General features: G+C 38.0%; 1 protein-coding gene and 1 long non-coding RNA gene across 2 annotated transcripts; both read left to right on the top strand.

The window, feature by feature from the left end:
- Nucleotides 1-5,717: 5,717 nt before the first annotated feature.
- LOC135730113 (uncharacterized) lies at nt 5,718-9,982 on the top strand. Its single transcript, XR_010525880.1, has 3 exons — nt 5,718-5,944; nt 9,221-9,386; nt 9,635-9,982. It is a non-coding gene; the product is annotated as an uncharacterized lncRNA (long non-coding RNA).
- Nucleotides 9,983-11,521: 1,539 nt separating this feature from the next.
- On the top strand, nt 11,522-14,386 carry tubb2b (tubulin, beta 2b). The gene is made up of 4 exons (XM_065247644.1): nt 11,522-11,680; nt 12,759-12,867; nt 12,967-13,077; nt 13,161-14,386. The coding sequence occupies exons 1-4, from the start codon at nt 11,537-11,539 to the stop codon at nt 14,219-14,221; spliced, it is 1,425 nt and encodes a 474-aa protein (XP_065103716.1). The 5' UTR covers nt 11,522-11,536; the 3' UTR covers nt 14,222-14,386.
- The last annotated feature ends 456 nt before the right edge of the window (nt 14,387-14,842 follow it).

The raw sequence follows: 14,842 nt of genomic DNA, 5'->3' as shown, positions 1-14,842 counted from the left end.
ACTCTTTGTCAGTGGTGAAAAGTAAAATTACATCTGACAATAACACCAATGAGGAATTTCATGATTAAATTTATTCCCATGATAGAGGCAGGGAGAATGAGAAATGTCATGGGAATCATTTATTGATAATAAAAAAACAAGGTATTACCACAGAAAATGTTTAAACATTGATTTTTTAATATGTTTTTTCAGAATGAAATGTTACAAGAAGTGTTACATCATTACAATGACTGTTGCAATGGCAATTCTAAGCGCTAGAGGGAGCCACTGGTATCTATTGTCAAACTGGGCGAGGCCCTTTTACTTCATTGCTGAAGCATTTTACTAACAAATGTTGTCTCAGGAGAAGGTGGTACGGCTATATTTGTACAACACAAAATGTTTGGTAGATCATTATGAAGAAGTATGAAGCACAGAATTTTACTGTTACAATTATAAAATAGCTGTAAACCAATTGCTAATGTAGAAAAGATCTTTACATTTGTAACAGACACTTATCCAAAGTGAATTACATTCTTCCTTCATCTCTATGTATTTACTGTGATTCAGACCCATACCCAGTGCTCTATCAATTGAAATAACACATAGCTACACTCGTACATTCAGTAAACCTTATTTAAATTGATATTAGTTAATATGCCCATTTGTATATTACTCTGCTTTAGCTTGTAAACCAGCAGCTGAAGGTGGCTGACGAAGATGGTCCTGCTAGCTAAAGGAATCATTTTGGGAGGGGCAGCATTGTTGGAAAAGAAGTAATAAAGTACAAATACTGAAACTGTAGCATATGTTAACATATACAGCAAATAACCTCAGGCCACTGTGTAGAGCAGATGTTGAAATGTCGAAAAATTGCAAATGACTTCCTTACAGAGCATCTTATGGCACACTAATGACCCTTGATCCATATCTAAGTCTCTATTGATTGAAAGGATGCAAACCCCTCCCCCTAAAACCAATAGCCAAAACAATGCTCAACAGGACCTCAGAAGATTAAATGATAAGATCCAGGCACTTGAACTGAAATGTACCAACCAAATGTACTTTACAGTATGGCAGATCTGTTTTACGTGTATCCTAAACTTTCATCCCTGGTCTTCAGTCCATCATGTCTCCAGGGCTTCATCATCACTGACTGCAGAGAAAGGGGGTTGGACAGAGCTCATATCCTGCCAGCACCTCCCCAGAGAGACTGCAGAAGCAAAAGATTCAATCGGATGCGGCCGACTTTAAAATGAGACTCAACCCCCACAGCTGCGTCTTCGCATAACTCAATACACAACATTACACGCACTGACCACTGGCCATTTAAATGGCATGCCATGAAATCATTAAGGATCTTCTTTTAAGCTTTACATTTATATTAACCATTCCTGTAGATCAGTTGGTAGAGAATTGTGGGTTTGATTCGATAAAAGCGTCTGCCAAATGCATGAATGTAAAATGGAGATGAATATGAAAGGGGATACAGTAAATGATTGACTTACATGTCAATGAATTACTACAAAGGAGATGTACTGCTCATGCATATGCAAAAACCCTTCTGCCATCTTGATCCTTACTGCAGCTGTTGAGAGAATGCGTCTTAATCCCCGTCTGCTCAATGTGTGTCAATGCAACATCCAAATAGCTAACATAGCTGTTAGCTGCATACTTAGACAACATTTTATGTCCCTGTTTCGACACCATGCTTCTCTACACTATCAGAATATGGCCAAAATGCTGTTACTGAGGAAGTACCCTTTAAAATGTCCTAATATGTATTGTTTAGGTAAATATATGTATACATTTGGTACCAGTATGTATCTTTGATGTATAAATATGAACTCTTTAGTTGCAAAGGAGTACATTTTAAAAGGGTACCGTACCGCCCTAGTCACCAAATTTTTGACTATTTTGTCTGATGATGTAGGACACTTCGTTTTGGCTAATTTAAAGGTGTGAGCAAAAATAGTGTCCATGCGTTTTTTATTTATTTGTGTGTGCTGTGCTTAACATGCTAACATTGTATTGTTTTAAAATCAAACTACTTCATTGTCCTTTGTATTCTGATCTTCTGATCTCTCTGATGAAGCCAATATGAAAGTGATTTAAACTGCAATTCAGCGACTGGCCACTAGAGGCTGGCTCCAAAAGAGAGTCAATTCCCATAGACCTCCATGTTAAAATAGCCAACTTTACAGTAGAAAATAATATGTTTACAGCCTGGTACAAAAATTGTTTTTGGTCCGTATAGCTACGTTTTTTTTAAAAGGGATTTTTTTGTAACTCATCCGTTTAAATTATATTAAGCTTTAAAGTTCTGCAAAATTAAGGGCGTGGCCGCTTGAGTGATGGTTGAACAGCCACTGCTGTCACTAGAGTCAAGCTAGGTGGGCGTGGTTTCAGCAACCAGACACTTATGCTGCGTTCCAGGCAACCTGTAACCCGTAACTCACGACTTCAAAACCACGACTCACGACTTTGAACTGGAAGTACATCGATCTAGTACGAGTTCACGGGTGGGAAGTCACGGGTTTGACTGCCGTTCCAGAGCACTTTCACCGGTAGAAGGTTGTAAAAACACGAGTTACAGGCTGCCTGGAACGCATAAGGTCGTGAGTCGTGGTTTTGAAGTCGTAACTCACGGGTTTAAAAACCTGCCTGGAACGCACCATTATGCTGCGTTCCAGGCAACCTGTAACCCGTAACTCACGACTTCAAAACCACGACTCACGACTCTGAACTGGGAGTACATCGATCTAGTACGAGTTCACGGGTGGGAAGTCACGGGTTTGACTGCCGTTCCAGTGCACTTTCACCGGTAGAAGGTTGTAAAAACACGAGTTACAGGCTGCCTGGAACGCATAGGGTCGTGAGTCGTGGTTTTGAAGTCGTAACTCACGGGTTTAAAAACCTGCCTGGAACGCACCATTAAGCTTCACCCACATCTCGCCTTTTTACCCATTTTCGGATGTCCGCGAGTGATGCAGGGTGCGGCCAAGATGGCGACAGACAGCACCGCCTACTTTAAGCTTCAAAAACGATCTTCAGAAACCTGTGGGTGACATCACGGACACTACGTTCGTACCATACAGTCTATGGTAGAAATCATCTTAAATTTGACAAGATAATTTTTTACAACATGTACGTGTGATTAGAATAAACGTATGCACAGATGCGTTTCTTTCAAAATGCGTGTATGCCTCATTTGTACATGTGAAATCTATAAATCGCAAATAATATTTACATTGTGCGCAGCTAAACAATTTCAGATCTCCACCTTTAAAGAAAAACACCACTGTTTTCAATATTTTACTATGTTCTTACCTCAACTTAGATGAATTAATACATACCTATCTTTTTTCAATAAGTGCACTTAATCTTTGTACAGTGCGTCATGAATGTGTTAGCATTTAGCCTAGACCCATTCATTCCATAGTAAGTATGGTGGCACAAAATAAAACGTGGCGATTTTTTTTTTAGAACTATATTGAATGGTGGAAGAGCACATAGTTTACAACACTTTAACCTCTGGTACAGTAAGTTTGAGCGAGAGGTTTTGAGATATTGTTCTTCCAAACAATATAGTTCTCATTTTTTATCCGCTTAAAAAATTGCAATGTTTTATTTTGTGCCAATATTTAAATCTTTTTAAAATTGTTTAAATTGCAAGAATGACTTTTATTTAAAACCTGCAGCACTCGGACAAGCAAAAGTGGGTATGTCTGCTCAGACCCTTTTATACATCAAAGACCATTTTTATAAATATGATCATTGCTGTGGCTTTATAAATGAGGCACCTGAGTTGCATCCCAATTCACCTACTTATACTAATCCCTATAATAGTAGCCTATGTATGGTTCTTGGGTTGGAAAAGTGCATACTTTTGAGTGCAGAGCAAAAGGGTATGCAAACACAGGGACATACATACATGATACGTAAGTGACGACTATTGGCTGGATTACGGTGTGATCATTAAAAAACACAAACATCAAAATGCAACCCATCTTTGCATTTAAGCATTTCTTCATTCATTATGTAATGTTTAATGCATTGTTTAATTTGTTAATTCAGTTACACATCATTTACTTAATTTGTTAATTCTTTGTAGGCAACTAAACTCTGCTCTCTTGCTGTGGGTTGTGGGTAATATCAGTCGTTTGAGTTTGCATGGATCTACACTCCAAAAAATGATTTTCAAGAATTGTTTTTTAGTATTTTTGTCTTGTTTTCATCAAATTGAAGTGATTTTGTGCATAAAACAAGCAAAAATATCTGCCAATGGGGTAAGCAAAAAAATCTTGAACATTTTTCTTAAGCACTAAATTCAAGAAAAAAAAAAAACTAGACTTATTTTCTTGGGTCGTTTAGCTCATCAAGAAAAAGCATTTTAATTTAAGAATTTTTTGATGTTTTTACTGAGAACAAAACAAAAATAATAAGAATTTATTCATTTTTTGCAGTGTACACTTGGAATTTTCCCAGTTAAAAGTAAACCATCCAAGAAAAAAAATCTGCCAATGGTTCTTAAACATTTAATTAAAGAAAAAGTTTATAAAAACTAGACTTATTTTCTTAGATCATTTAGCTCATCATGAAAATACATCTTGATTTCAGAAGTTTTTAATATTAGTACTGAAAACAAGACAAAAATACAAAGTGAGAAAGCTTTTTGCAGTGCTGGAACTTTATGGAAACTCATTTCAACATACTATTTAGGAAATGCAAATTGGGATGCAGACAGGAAATTAGTTCACAGGGACAATGAACACCCAAAACTAATAAAGGACTAAACAAAGATTCATTTAGAGGAAAGTTCAACAAAGATGCAAGTACTTTTGTTTTTTAAGTTCGGGTTTTTAGTTTTCTATTTAACTTACAGTTTAATTGAATTAATATATTTCATTTAATACCGTTGAAAATGCGGGATTTTTTTTATCTTCCTGTATTTTATAGTTCGGATACTTCCAATACTCTGCTTTCATTACTACATAGTGTGCTTCACAGCGTTCATGTGCTATAAAGTCCCAACATGCATTGAAATCACTTTCCCATTCTCTTATATAAAGCTGTTCCAATACAATCAATCTGGATATATTTTACCAAATTCATATAAATTCGTACAATTAGCTTTTGCCCCTAGATGTTGGGTGTATGGGCGGGGTTATGTTTTATTACGTTTTTTTTTCTAACAATCGTAGAAATTACAGTTTTTAACTGTATATGTACTTTTTAAGCGTTAATCAAATAGTATTTTTTTACAACAAATTTTACAAATTTTTTTAACGTTTTTAGTTTAAAATTAAGAAAATATATATTTATACGAATTAGCCAATTTGTAAAAACGTACAAATTCCTGTGAGATCAGTTTGGCGGTTCTGTCATACACACCAAACCAGAAAGCTAATTCACCAAGACATGAAAATGCTAACTAATTGTGTGTTGCTGCCTATGTAAAGCATTTTAAATGAGTAACATGTGAGGAGGTCATTTGACTTGGGATGCCGCATTACTATGTAGTTGTCTATGTTTTCTCATTCACTGTGTTACCAGTCAAACTTGTTCATTTATTTCATATGCACACTGATTCTTTCTCTTTAAATCTGTGGTCATGTCCAATCCACAAGCACAGCCTCACCCTGAGTTCAAACAGTAAGCATTGAAAGATGACAAACACAGGGTTGTTCTCGTGCCGTAGTCGCCCACTTAATTTACAGCACTGAAGCCCAGTAGTCAACACTGCAAGACGTCCATCGCCATTCTTGTGGCCAATTGCACTATTTAGTTGTGTAAGTAGCCTTCTGTTTGGCCTCTAAGCAGCCAGTGTCTAGAACAGCTGACTAAAGTCTATTGAGGGAATGACGCTATGACTCGGGCCATTGCTGAGCTAAATGCCGAAGGGGGATGGGGAGGTTTACTGTACTAAGAGGTTAATGGGACAATCCCTGAATGCTAAACAACAGTAAGTGCATACATCACACTGGAGTTTTAATGCATTATGTACAATGGTGTTCTGCTGGTAATGACATACTGGTCGTGTTTGAAACCTGAATCCTGTTGGTTCTGGCAGCTGTTTATATGCAGCATAGTCCACACTGAGACTTTAGCTATGATATATCGGATTCATCTATTATTTCACATACACACGCAGGCTTAAGAGTACATAATCAGGGTAGTTTATGGGATTACACATGAAACTCTTAATCTACTTGAGACTTACATTTTTGTAAGCTTAATTCTGCTGTGCAAAACACCTAAGAGTGTTACCGTACTCTTTCCCTGTTGTGGTTTTGTTATTCAGTTTTGAGTTTCAGTTCTGTCTTTTACTTGACAATAAGAAGATATGCAAGGTTGTTTTTTAGTTTGGTGACTACATGGTGACCATTAAGTTGGCTTGATAATATGATCGCCATATGACGCAATAGCATCTTTTCACTATAGACCGCATATGAGTAACCCACTTCTAGCCAAACTTGAATGTCGTTTTGCCAAAGTAACCTGCGAGATGTATGATATTCCACCATGTAAGTAAAGTCAACAATGATTTCAAACAAAAGTTGTTTGTTTTCATTTGTTTATTTCATTTATTTTGTTAGACGTCTATTAAAGGTTCACTGATAAATTTTGCCTTGTTTTAGCCTAGATGTCTGGGCTGTGTTTGGAAAGCTATTAGACATCTTTTAAAGTGCACCTACTTCATTGCTAAAAAACAATGTTATTTTGTGTATTTGGTATAATACAATGTGTTCATGTGGTTTATGGTTCAAAAAAATACATCATTTTCCACATACCATATTTTGGAGCTCCAGATTTCCCTCTCTTCCTGAAACGCATGGATTTAAAAAGCTCTGTGTCTCTGATTGGCCAGCTAATTTGTACGTTGTGATTGGCCTAAATACCTCTGACGTCAGCTGGAAATGTGACGCTCCTTACAATGTTTGAAAGATTCGCTCACAATGCAATGCTAACAGAAGTACATTTTCAGTCCAAAGCGGGAGGAATTATGATAATGTCGGTCTTTATGATAATGTCGGTCTTGTCTACATCACCAATCCCAGGAAGTAAACTGTTGCCTACAATCCGTTTGTTGTAGTCCAAGAAAAGAGATTTACATTGTAGATGATAACTCGCGTCATCGTTTACTTTGGGGTTTGTACCTTTTGCATATCATTAACATGTACTAATACACACTTACACACCAAAGGAAATGTAAAAACGTGAATTGGACCATAGGTGCCCTTTAAATGCAAAATTACTTGCTGGGAAAGCATATTTTGTGAAACAGAAAGATTCTTTTGATGTTAAAGTCTCCCTGTAGTCAAGAATTTGATCCATTAAAGGGATAGTTCACCCAAAAATGAAAATTCTGTCATCATTTACTCACTCTCATGTTGTTACAAACCTGCATACATTTCTTTGTTCTGATAAACATGAAGGAAGATATTGTGAGAAATGTTTGTATCCAAACTGTTGGTGGACCCCATTCACTTCCATAATAGGAAAAAAGAATACTATAGAAGTAAATGGGGTCCAACGGATTGGTTACAAACATTTCTCAAAATATCTCCCTTTGTGTTCATCAAAACAAAGAAATTTATTCAGGTTTGTAACTACATGGGAGTGAGTAAATGATGACAGAATTTTCCTTTTTGGGTGAACTATCCCTTTAAAACTCATCTTTCAGCTAGATTTTCTCAGGTCCAAAGAAATATACCCAACTCAAAATGATCTGAATCACTTTATACCCGAACGTGATATGCATAAATATTTTTTTTTAAAGAAAGACCCCAGGGAAAATAAGACCCGAGTCCGATGGCAGTTTTTTTTGACCAAAGTGTAAACGGCACCGTCATGCATTCGCTGCTGCATATATGTTCCTTTGTGACAACGAACCGCTAAAATGTGCATTCAAAATTGATTGACAATTCTGTCTCAACCAAAATTAACCTACCGCTAGCCACACGATGTACACAAATATTTTGGGTCATCTCTGGTCCATTCGGCAAAACATTTATTTTAAATTGCCCAAGACCGGATGCCGCTATTATTATACCCGACCCGGCACATGTGAAACTTAGACCCGAACCCGCTTCATAATAGCATATTTAAAAGTTTTGTCACAGTAATTTCTTACTGCTTTAAAAAAGCTTAAGTGTACACCCTTGCCTCATTTAGTATACGCAATTCTATGCAAATTAGTCCCTGCCTCCACTCTTTCAGACCACCTCGGGCCATAGATAAATAGGTAAATAGATGCTACATTTGGCAGGTTTATAACTGTGCATATGTAAACTGCGCGTTTGCAACACTAATCTTTAAGCCCTGATGTTAACAGGTTACAACACTCACCCTGCATGTGCAGCACAGAAGCAGAGTTGAAGCAGATCTATGCAGCAATCGTTTTAGCACCAAGTCTATGTGGCATCCATACATAATATACTCGAACTACTGATCCACACATTCAACTGTGTTGATATGACTGGTTTCATGTTCATGATGTTGGAAATCAAGGCGACTTTAAACCATTGGAATAAGCCTGTCTACAATTTTATGGAGCAATACACAAAATGGTGTTGAATGATGAATCTGCACATGGCTTGTCTTGTAACATTTTAAAAACACCACATAGTCATGTAAACAACAATAAAAACCTGATTTTCTCCAAATTGGGTCTTTAAAGGATCTTTATGGAAATCTAATATTTCTAATGCTATATCAATCTAATCAGTATTCATTAGACCCTGTGGGTAAATGTAAGAGTTTTTTTTCTTAGCAGCCTTGCAGATAATTCAATAAAACCAAACCTATGACTGCAATAAAGAATACAATGTCACTTTGACTAACTATCATATACTCACGCACACCACACACTTCATAAAGAGTCATTATAACACATAAAATGTTCATTGGTGTAAAAAAATTATTTTAGTCAAAAATTGCTGTTGTGTAACTAAACCAGGGCAGAAGTGGTGAGAGAGAGAGAGAGAGAGTGAATATTAAATGACAAGGCGTGAGCCATTACGTGCATGACTTCCTCTTTGTATGCAAATATGTTCATCAGTGAAACAAAAGGAAATTTTTGTGATATTTGATAATTGTCACAGCCTAGTTTTGTTTGTCTGTGAGCAAGGCTATAGAGGAATGGAAACAGATAGATAGATAGATAGGGTGAGTTCAGTTAATGGCTCTTTTATGATGCATCTAATGTTGTTGTGGGACCAATGTGTTTTAAACAAAGCAGATACATTATAAGGGGGAGGAAATGGAGCACGTATGGGAGAAGACATAGAACTATTGGCAAGTGTGGGCAGATGGTTGCTGCACTTATCCCTATTACCTAGAAAGATAACAGCTGCATGGGAGTGTGGCCAAGACAGCCACCCTGTGAATCTTTCAAAGCTAAGGTGAAGTCCTATTTGCAATATATTTTACTTTTTCTAATGTGTTGTTTTAGAGTGAATCTGCTTACCTTACAAGAAAACAAAGATGAAAAGGGTTTCCATTCCATACCCGAATGGAACAAGATTGAAATATTAATTTGAAATATTCATCTGCATAATATCAACAGAAAAGAAAGCTTTTTCTCATTGCATTTTGATTAGAAATAAAAGACTTTAAAAAAAATATGTAATAATCTTTCGATTTTTTTAAGGGCGTGGCCACTTGAGTGACAGGTGAACTGCCACTGCTGTCACTAGAGTCGAACTAGGCGGACGTGGTTTCAGCAACTGGCCACCTCAGCTTTACCCACACCTCTTTACCATTTTTCGGTTATCTGTGAGTGATGCGCGGTGACGTGATGCCAATGCCGATGGCAGGCCCCACCAACTATTGGCTTCAAAAAACCTCTTTACAAACCTTTGGGTGACGTCACAGACACTACGTCCATAATTTTTACAGTCTATGGTAATAACGCAATGCAATAAATCATCCAGAAATTAACGTAATCCCATCTTCAGGTTTAGAGACATCTAGATTAATTATCAATAATGAACTTAAATCGGTTGACCACTATTCTGTGTATTTGTGAAAACACACATTAGAATATCAATTATGATTAATAAAAAAATATATATATTTATTAATTTATTAATATCACACCCCGACTCCAGCCGACTCCAGGCTGGATCTGCACCGGATCCGCCCTGAAGTCAGCAGCTCCAGTGCAGGTCTGGCCTGGAGTCGTCTGCTGTCTGGGACAGGCAGGTTAGATCTAAGAAATATGATTTCTAAAATGTCTTTTCACCCAGTTTTATTACCTTTTCACCCTTAACCAAACCCAAGATGGCCTTGATGAGCTTTTAAGTAATTGTGCAAATTAGATTTTAATTTTATTCTGCATAAGGCTTTTGTCTTTATAATGACTAAACTTATAAAACACGAAGAGCAGTCATGACTCACTTACTGTAAGTGAATAATCTGTTAATATTACTTTGTATCGTATTCACTGTAACCATTTTTCTTCGATTAAAACAATTAAATGTATTACTGTGACACACCTGTAAATAGTAGTAAATACAAATGTACAACATGAGCGACTGAGTGTTGCAAATACAATGAGCCTCACTTCAAAGAACTTAAATCACAAAAGCACTAAGTGCCATCTGCTTCTACAGCTATATCTGTCGCCTCGTCTGGTCAGTTCGGTAAAACCCCTGAGGCCTGAAGCAGTGATACAGGGGACTCGGGCAAACCCTCATTCTCTCACTGTAAGTCACAGCAACTGTGTCAGGCCCGATTATATTACCATGCATTCCCTCTCATGTAGTCAGATTGGTCTTTAATAATCCAACTACCCACATACCAGAGCTCTATCTATCTATCTATCTATCTATCTATCTATCTATCTATCTATCTATCTATCTATCTATCTATCTATCTATCTATCTATCTATCTATCTATCTATCTATCTATCTATCTATCTGGAGCTTGTTACAATGTACTACAATATGTATAGGGATTTTTAGTGCCAAAGGAAGCCTGTGTATCCTTAAGTAAACGCAAATGAAATGCAAAACAATGTAAAACCATTGCCTGATTTTTTTTGCTTTGGTTACATGTTTAGGGACAAATATGTGCTTCTTTTTTTTTAAATGCCCTTCTTTGTTTGTAATTATGACTTTGGGCTGCTGTTATTATATATATTGTTTACTTTGAACATTGCTTGGTCTTTAAAGAGGGAAATGATGGCTTAAAACGTGAATCCACTTCCTGTTATGACATTGAGATGTTTTGATTGCGCTTAGAGCAGAAATCCTGCAGTGACACAGATAATGTCTGCACCATAAAACAGCGCTTGTATATCTTATTCGTGATTTACAATCCCTTTATATCTGAACTTCATACTGAGACTTTGCTGCTGTATATCAAATACATTTTTACAAGAAAATCATACGTTGACATAATATGTGATTGATAGGCGATGCGGGCCAATCTACATTTTCTGTCTTCGTTATGATTTGACACGAGGGCCCTTTAGGGCGGGCCTTAAGACAGTTAGCCAATCAATAGCTGATACATCGTGTCGGGGAGGAGCATAGTCGGTCTATTTATATGGGGGAAGTGTTCGTTTCATCCCATTCGAAGAAAGAAAGACGTTTACAGCTTCCTCTAGTGTTGCACCTTCGATTAAAAGACAAAATGAGGGAAATCGTGCATCTTCAAGCCGGACAGTGCGGTAACCAGATTGGAGCTAAGGTTTGCATTTTAAAATCTTACGTATTTTGCTTTATTTCATTCAAATGTATTATTTTTTAATGTAAAGGGATTCAATTGGTGTTTAGGGCAATTTAGCGAAATATTATTTGTTTAACTGCTAATTATTCGTAGTTTGATGTAAATGTCTTCGTACTATATTGAGAGATTAACAATGAATAGTCTGAACAAATATGAATGGAAACTGGGTCATCCATGTGCTTCCTCATTATAATGCTTTGATTCGACAAAAAAATCTTAAGTCTTTAAAAGAAAAGCAAGTGAATTTAAGTCGCCATTGTCCAAAAATAAATGCTTTCGTGCCAACGGTTAATTCCTATCGGTGTCTGCCGGGAACTACCCTTTGTGAGACGCACTGCGACAAAAGGAAGTGCTCATGCGAATTTTACTCCAATAGCTTTAACGTTATCAAATAGCCGTATTCGGCTTAAATAACTACCCTACCAATTGATTCGGTTTATACGTTTATTTGTATATATCCTAAAATTTAAACACAAAGAAATCGATAATGCGTAAACGCGCCGCACTTTGTAGCGGAAGTGACGGATTGTCTTGTGACGCAAGCAAAAATTCAAAGTGCGCGGCGGATGGACGGCAGCCAACCGGTGTGCGTGCCGCGCGCGCGACTTTTTAAACAGCAATTTTAAAACGTTAATGCATATCCTATTTTAAATAAACTACATTAAAATGCACCGGGCGTAGTTGTGGTATTTATAAAATGTATATGGCCTGCATTGTGATTAAAGACATGCGGATTGACACATGCACATGGCAGTTTAAGAAAAATTGGCGCCTTTTGATAGTCCTCGTGCACAATGCGCTTTATGTTAACATGTAAATCAAAAGATCGCTGTACAATCATTTTAAGTTGGCATATATGCGTCGATACGGACACTTTAACAATAATTTTTAGATAACTATTTTAGATTTCACTCATGGCTGCTTGCAAGTTAGGTGAAATAAAATTAATCTAATCGTATATGATTATATTTAGGTTAAGCCCATGTTTGATGACTATCAAATTACACTTACCAAATGCATTATTTATATTTTTCTTTAGTTTTGGGAGGTTATCAGTGATGAACATGGAATTGATCCCACTGGCTCTTACCATGGCGACAGTGACCTGCAGCTCGACAGGATCAATGTCTATTACAACGAGGCTTCAGGTACATCCACAAATAATATCCTTTAACACGCCTTAATCATTTTTATCAAAGAATAATAAACTAGTTTTCATATCTAAACCTGTTTTTTGCAACCTTTAGGTGGCAAATATGTGCCCCGTGCCGTTTTGGTGGACTTGGAGCCTGGTACCATGGACTCCGTGAGGTCTGGTCCCTTTGGTCAGGTCTTCAGACCAGACAATTTTGTTTTTGGTTAGTATCATTCTCATTAAAATACATTTTCATACATTAACTAATGGCAGATGAGGAAATAAAATGTTTTGCTTGTGTAACAGGTCAGAGTGGTGCTGGAAACAACTGGGCTAAGGGCCATTACACAGAGGGAGCTGAACTGGTGGACTCTGTCCTAGATGTGGTACGCAAAGAGGCGGAAAGCTGCGACTGCCTGCAGGGCTTCCAGCTCACTCACTCTCTGGGTGGTGGTACCGGCTCTGGCATGGGTACGCTGCTCATCAGCAAGATCCGTGAAGAGTACCCAGATCGTATCATGAACACCTTCAGCGTCGTGCCTTCCCCTAAGGTGTCCGATACCGTAGTCGAGCCTTACAATGCAACACTGTCGGTCCACCAGCTAGTCGAAAACACAGACGAGACCTACTGTATCGATAACGAAGCGTTGTATGACATCTGCTTCCGCACCCTCAAACTCACCACGCCCTCATACGGTGACCTCAACCATCTCGTCTCTGCCACCATGAGCGGCGTCACCACCTGCCTCAGGTTCCCCGGCCAGCTCAACGCAGATCTCCGTAAACTGGCTGTAAACATGGTGCCCTTCCCTCGTCTTCATTTCTTCATGCCCGGCTTTGCACCTCTCACCAGCAGGGGCAGCCAGCAGTACCGCTCCCTGACCGTACCGGAGCTCACACAGCAGATGTTCGACGCCAAGAACATGATGGCCGCCTGCGACCCACGTCACGGCCGCTACCTCACAGTCGCCGCCATCTTCCGTGGCCGCATGTCCATGAAGGAGGTGGACGAGCAGATGCTTAACGTTCAAAACAAGAACAGCAGCTACTTCGTCGAATGGATCCCCAACAATGTGAAGACCGCCGTCTGCGACATCCCACCCAGGGGACTCAAAATGGCCGCCACCTTCATCGGCAACAGCACGGCCATCCAGGAGCTCTTCAAGCGCATTTCCGAGCAGTTTACTGCCATGTTCAGGCGCAAGGCTTTCCTCCATTGGTACACAGGCGAGGGTATGGATGAGATGGAGTTCACTGAGGCTGAGAGCAACATGAATGATCTGGTGTCCGAGTACCAGCAGTACCAAGAGGCCACCGCAGAGGAGGAGGGCGAGTTTGAGGAGGAGGGAGAAGAAGAGCTGGCTTAAGTCTCTTAATATATATGTGTTTTCCAGGCTGTATCATTTTGCTGTCATTCAAGATATAAAAATCTTTCCAAAGCTCCATGTTTGTTTTTCTTTAAAGTGACTTCACTTCTGTTTTTTGCCTGTTGTCTGTACAGATGTCAATAAAAGGCCGTTTCTTTTGTTAAAGCATCTTGAATCTTTATTTTTGTCTGACTTACAAAGCAAGTGAATTGAACTTAAAGGTTATCCTTATCGTTTACTGGTTGGTTTGATAGACTACTGATAAATCTTGTCAAACCGGTTTTTGGGTTTGACTTCAGATGTCAACAGTCAAATTAACACGTGGTCATGTTCAATGCAAAATGCATGTCAAGAGTCACTCAGTTTTTTTTTTTAATCTATGAAATAATCTGTAAAATACAATTGATTTGTAAGGGTTAAGTTATCTTGATATACTAAACTAGGTTGCTTTTTTTGTTAATTGATTTATAATACAAATTTCAGTGGATCAAAGTGCTTTCAATAAAACAACACCCAAAATACACAGATCATAAAACAATAAAAACATCTAAGCACTAAGATCCTCTATATGCAAAAGCAAGTAAATGTCTTTAGATGTCACTTCAAAGATAAGACTTCAAT

Source organism: Paramisgurnus dabryanus, chromosome 11 (genome assembly GCF_030506205.2).
Source record: "Paramisgurnus dabryanus chromosome 11, PD_genome_1.1, whole genome shotgun sequence".
NCBI lineage: Eukaryota > Metazoa > Chordata > Actinopteri > Cypriniformes > Cobitidae > Paramisgurnus > Paramisgurnus dabryanus.
Note: the sequence above shows the minus strand (reverse complement) of the source record. Positions and strands in the feature narration are given on the sequence as shown.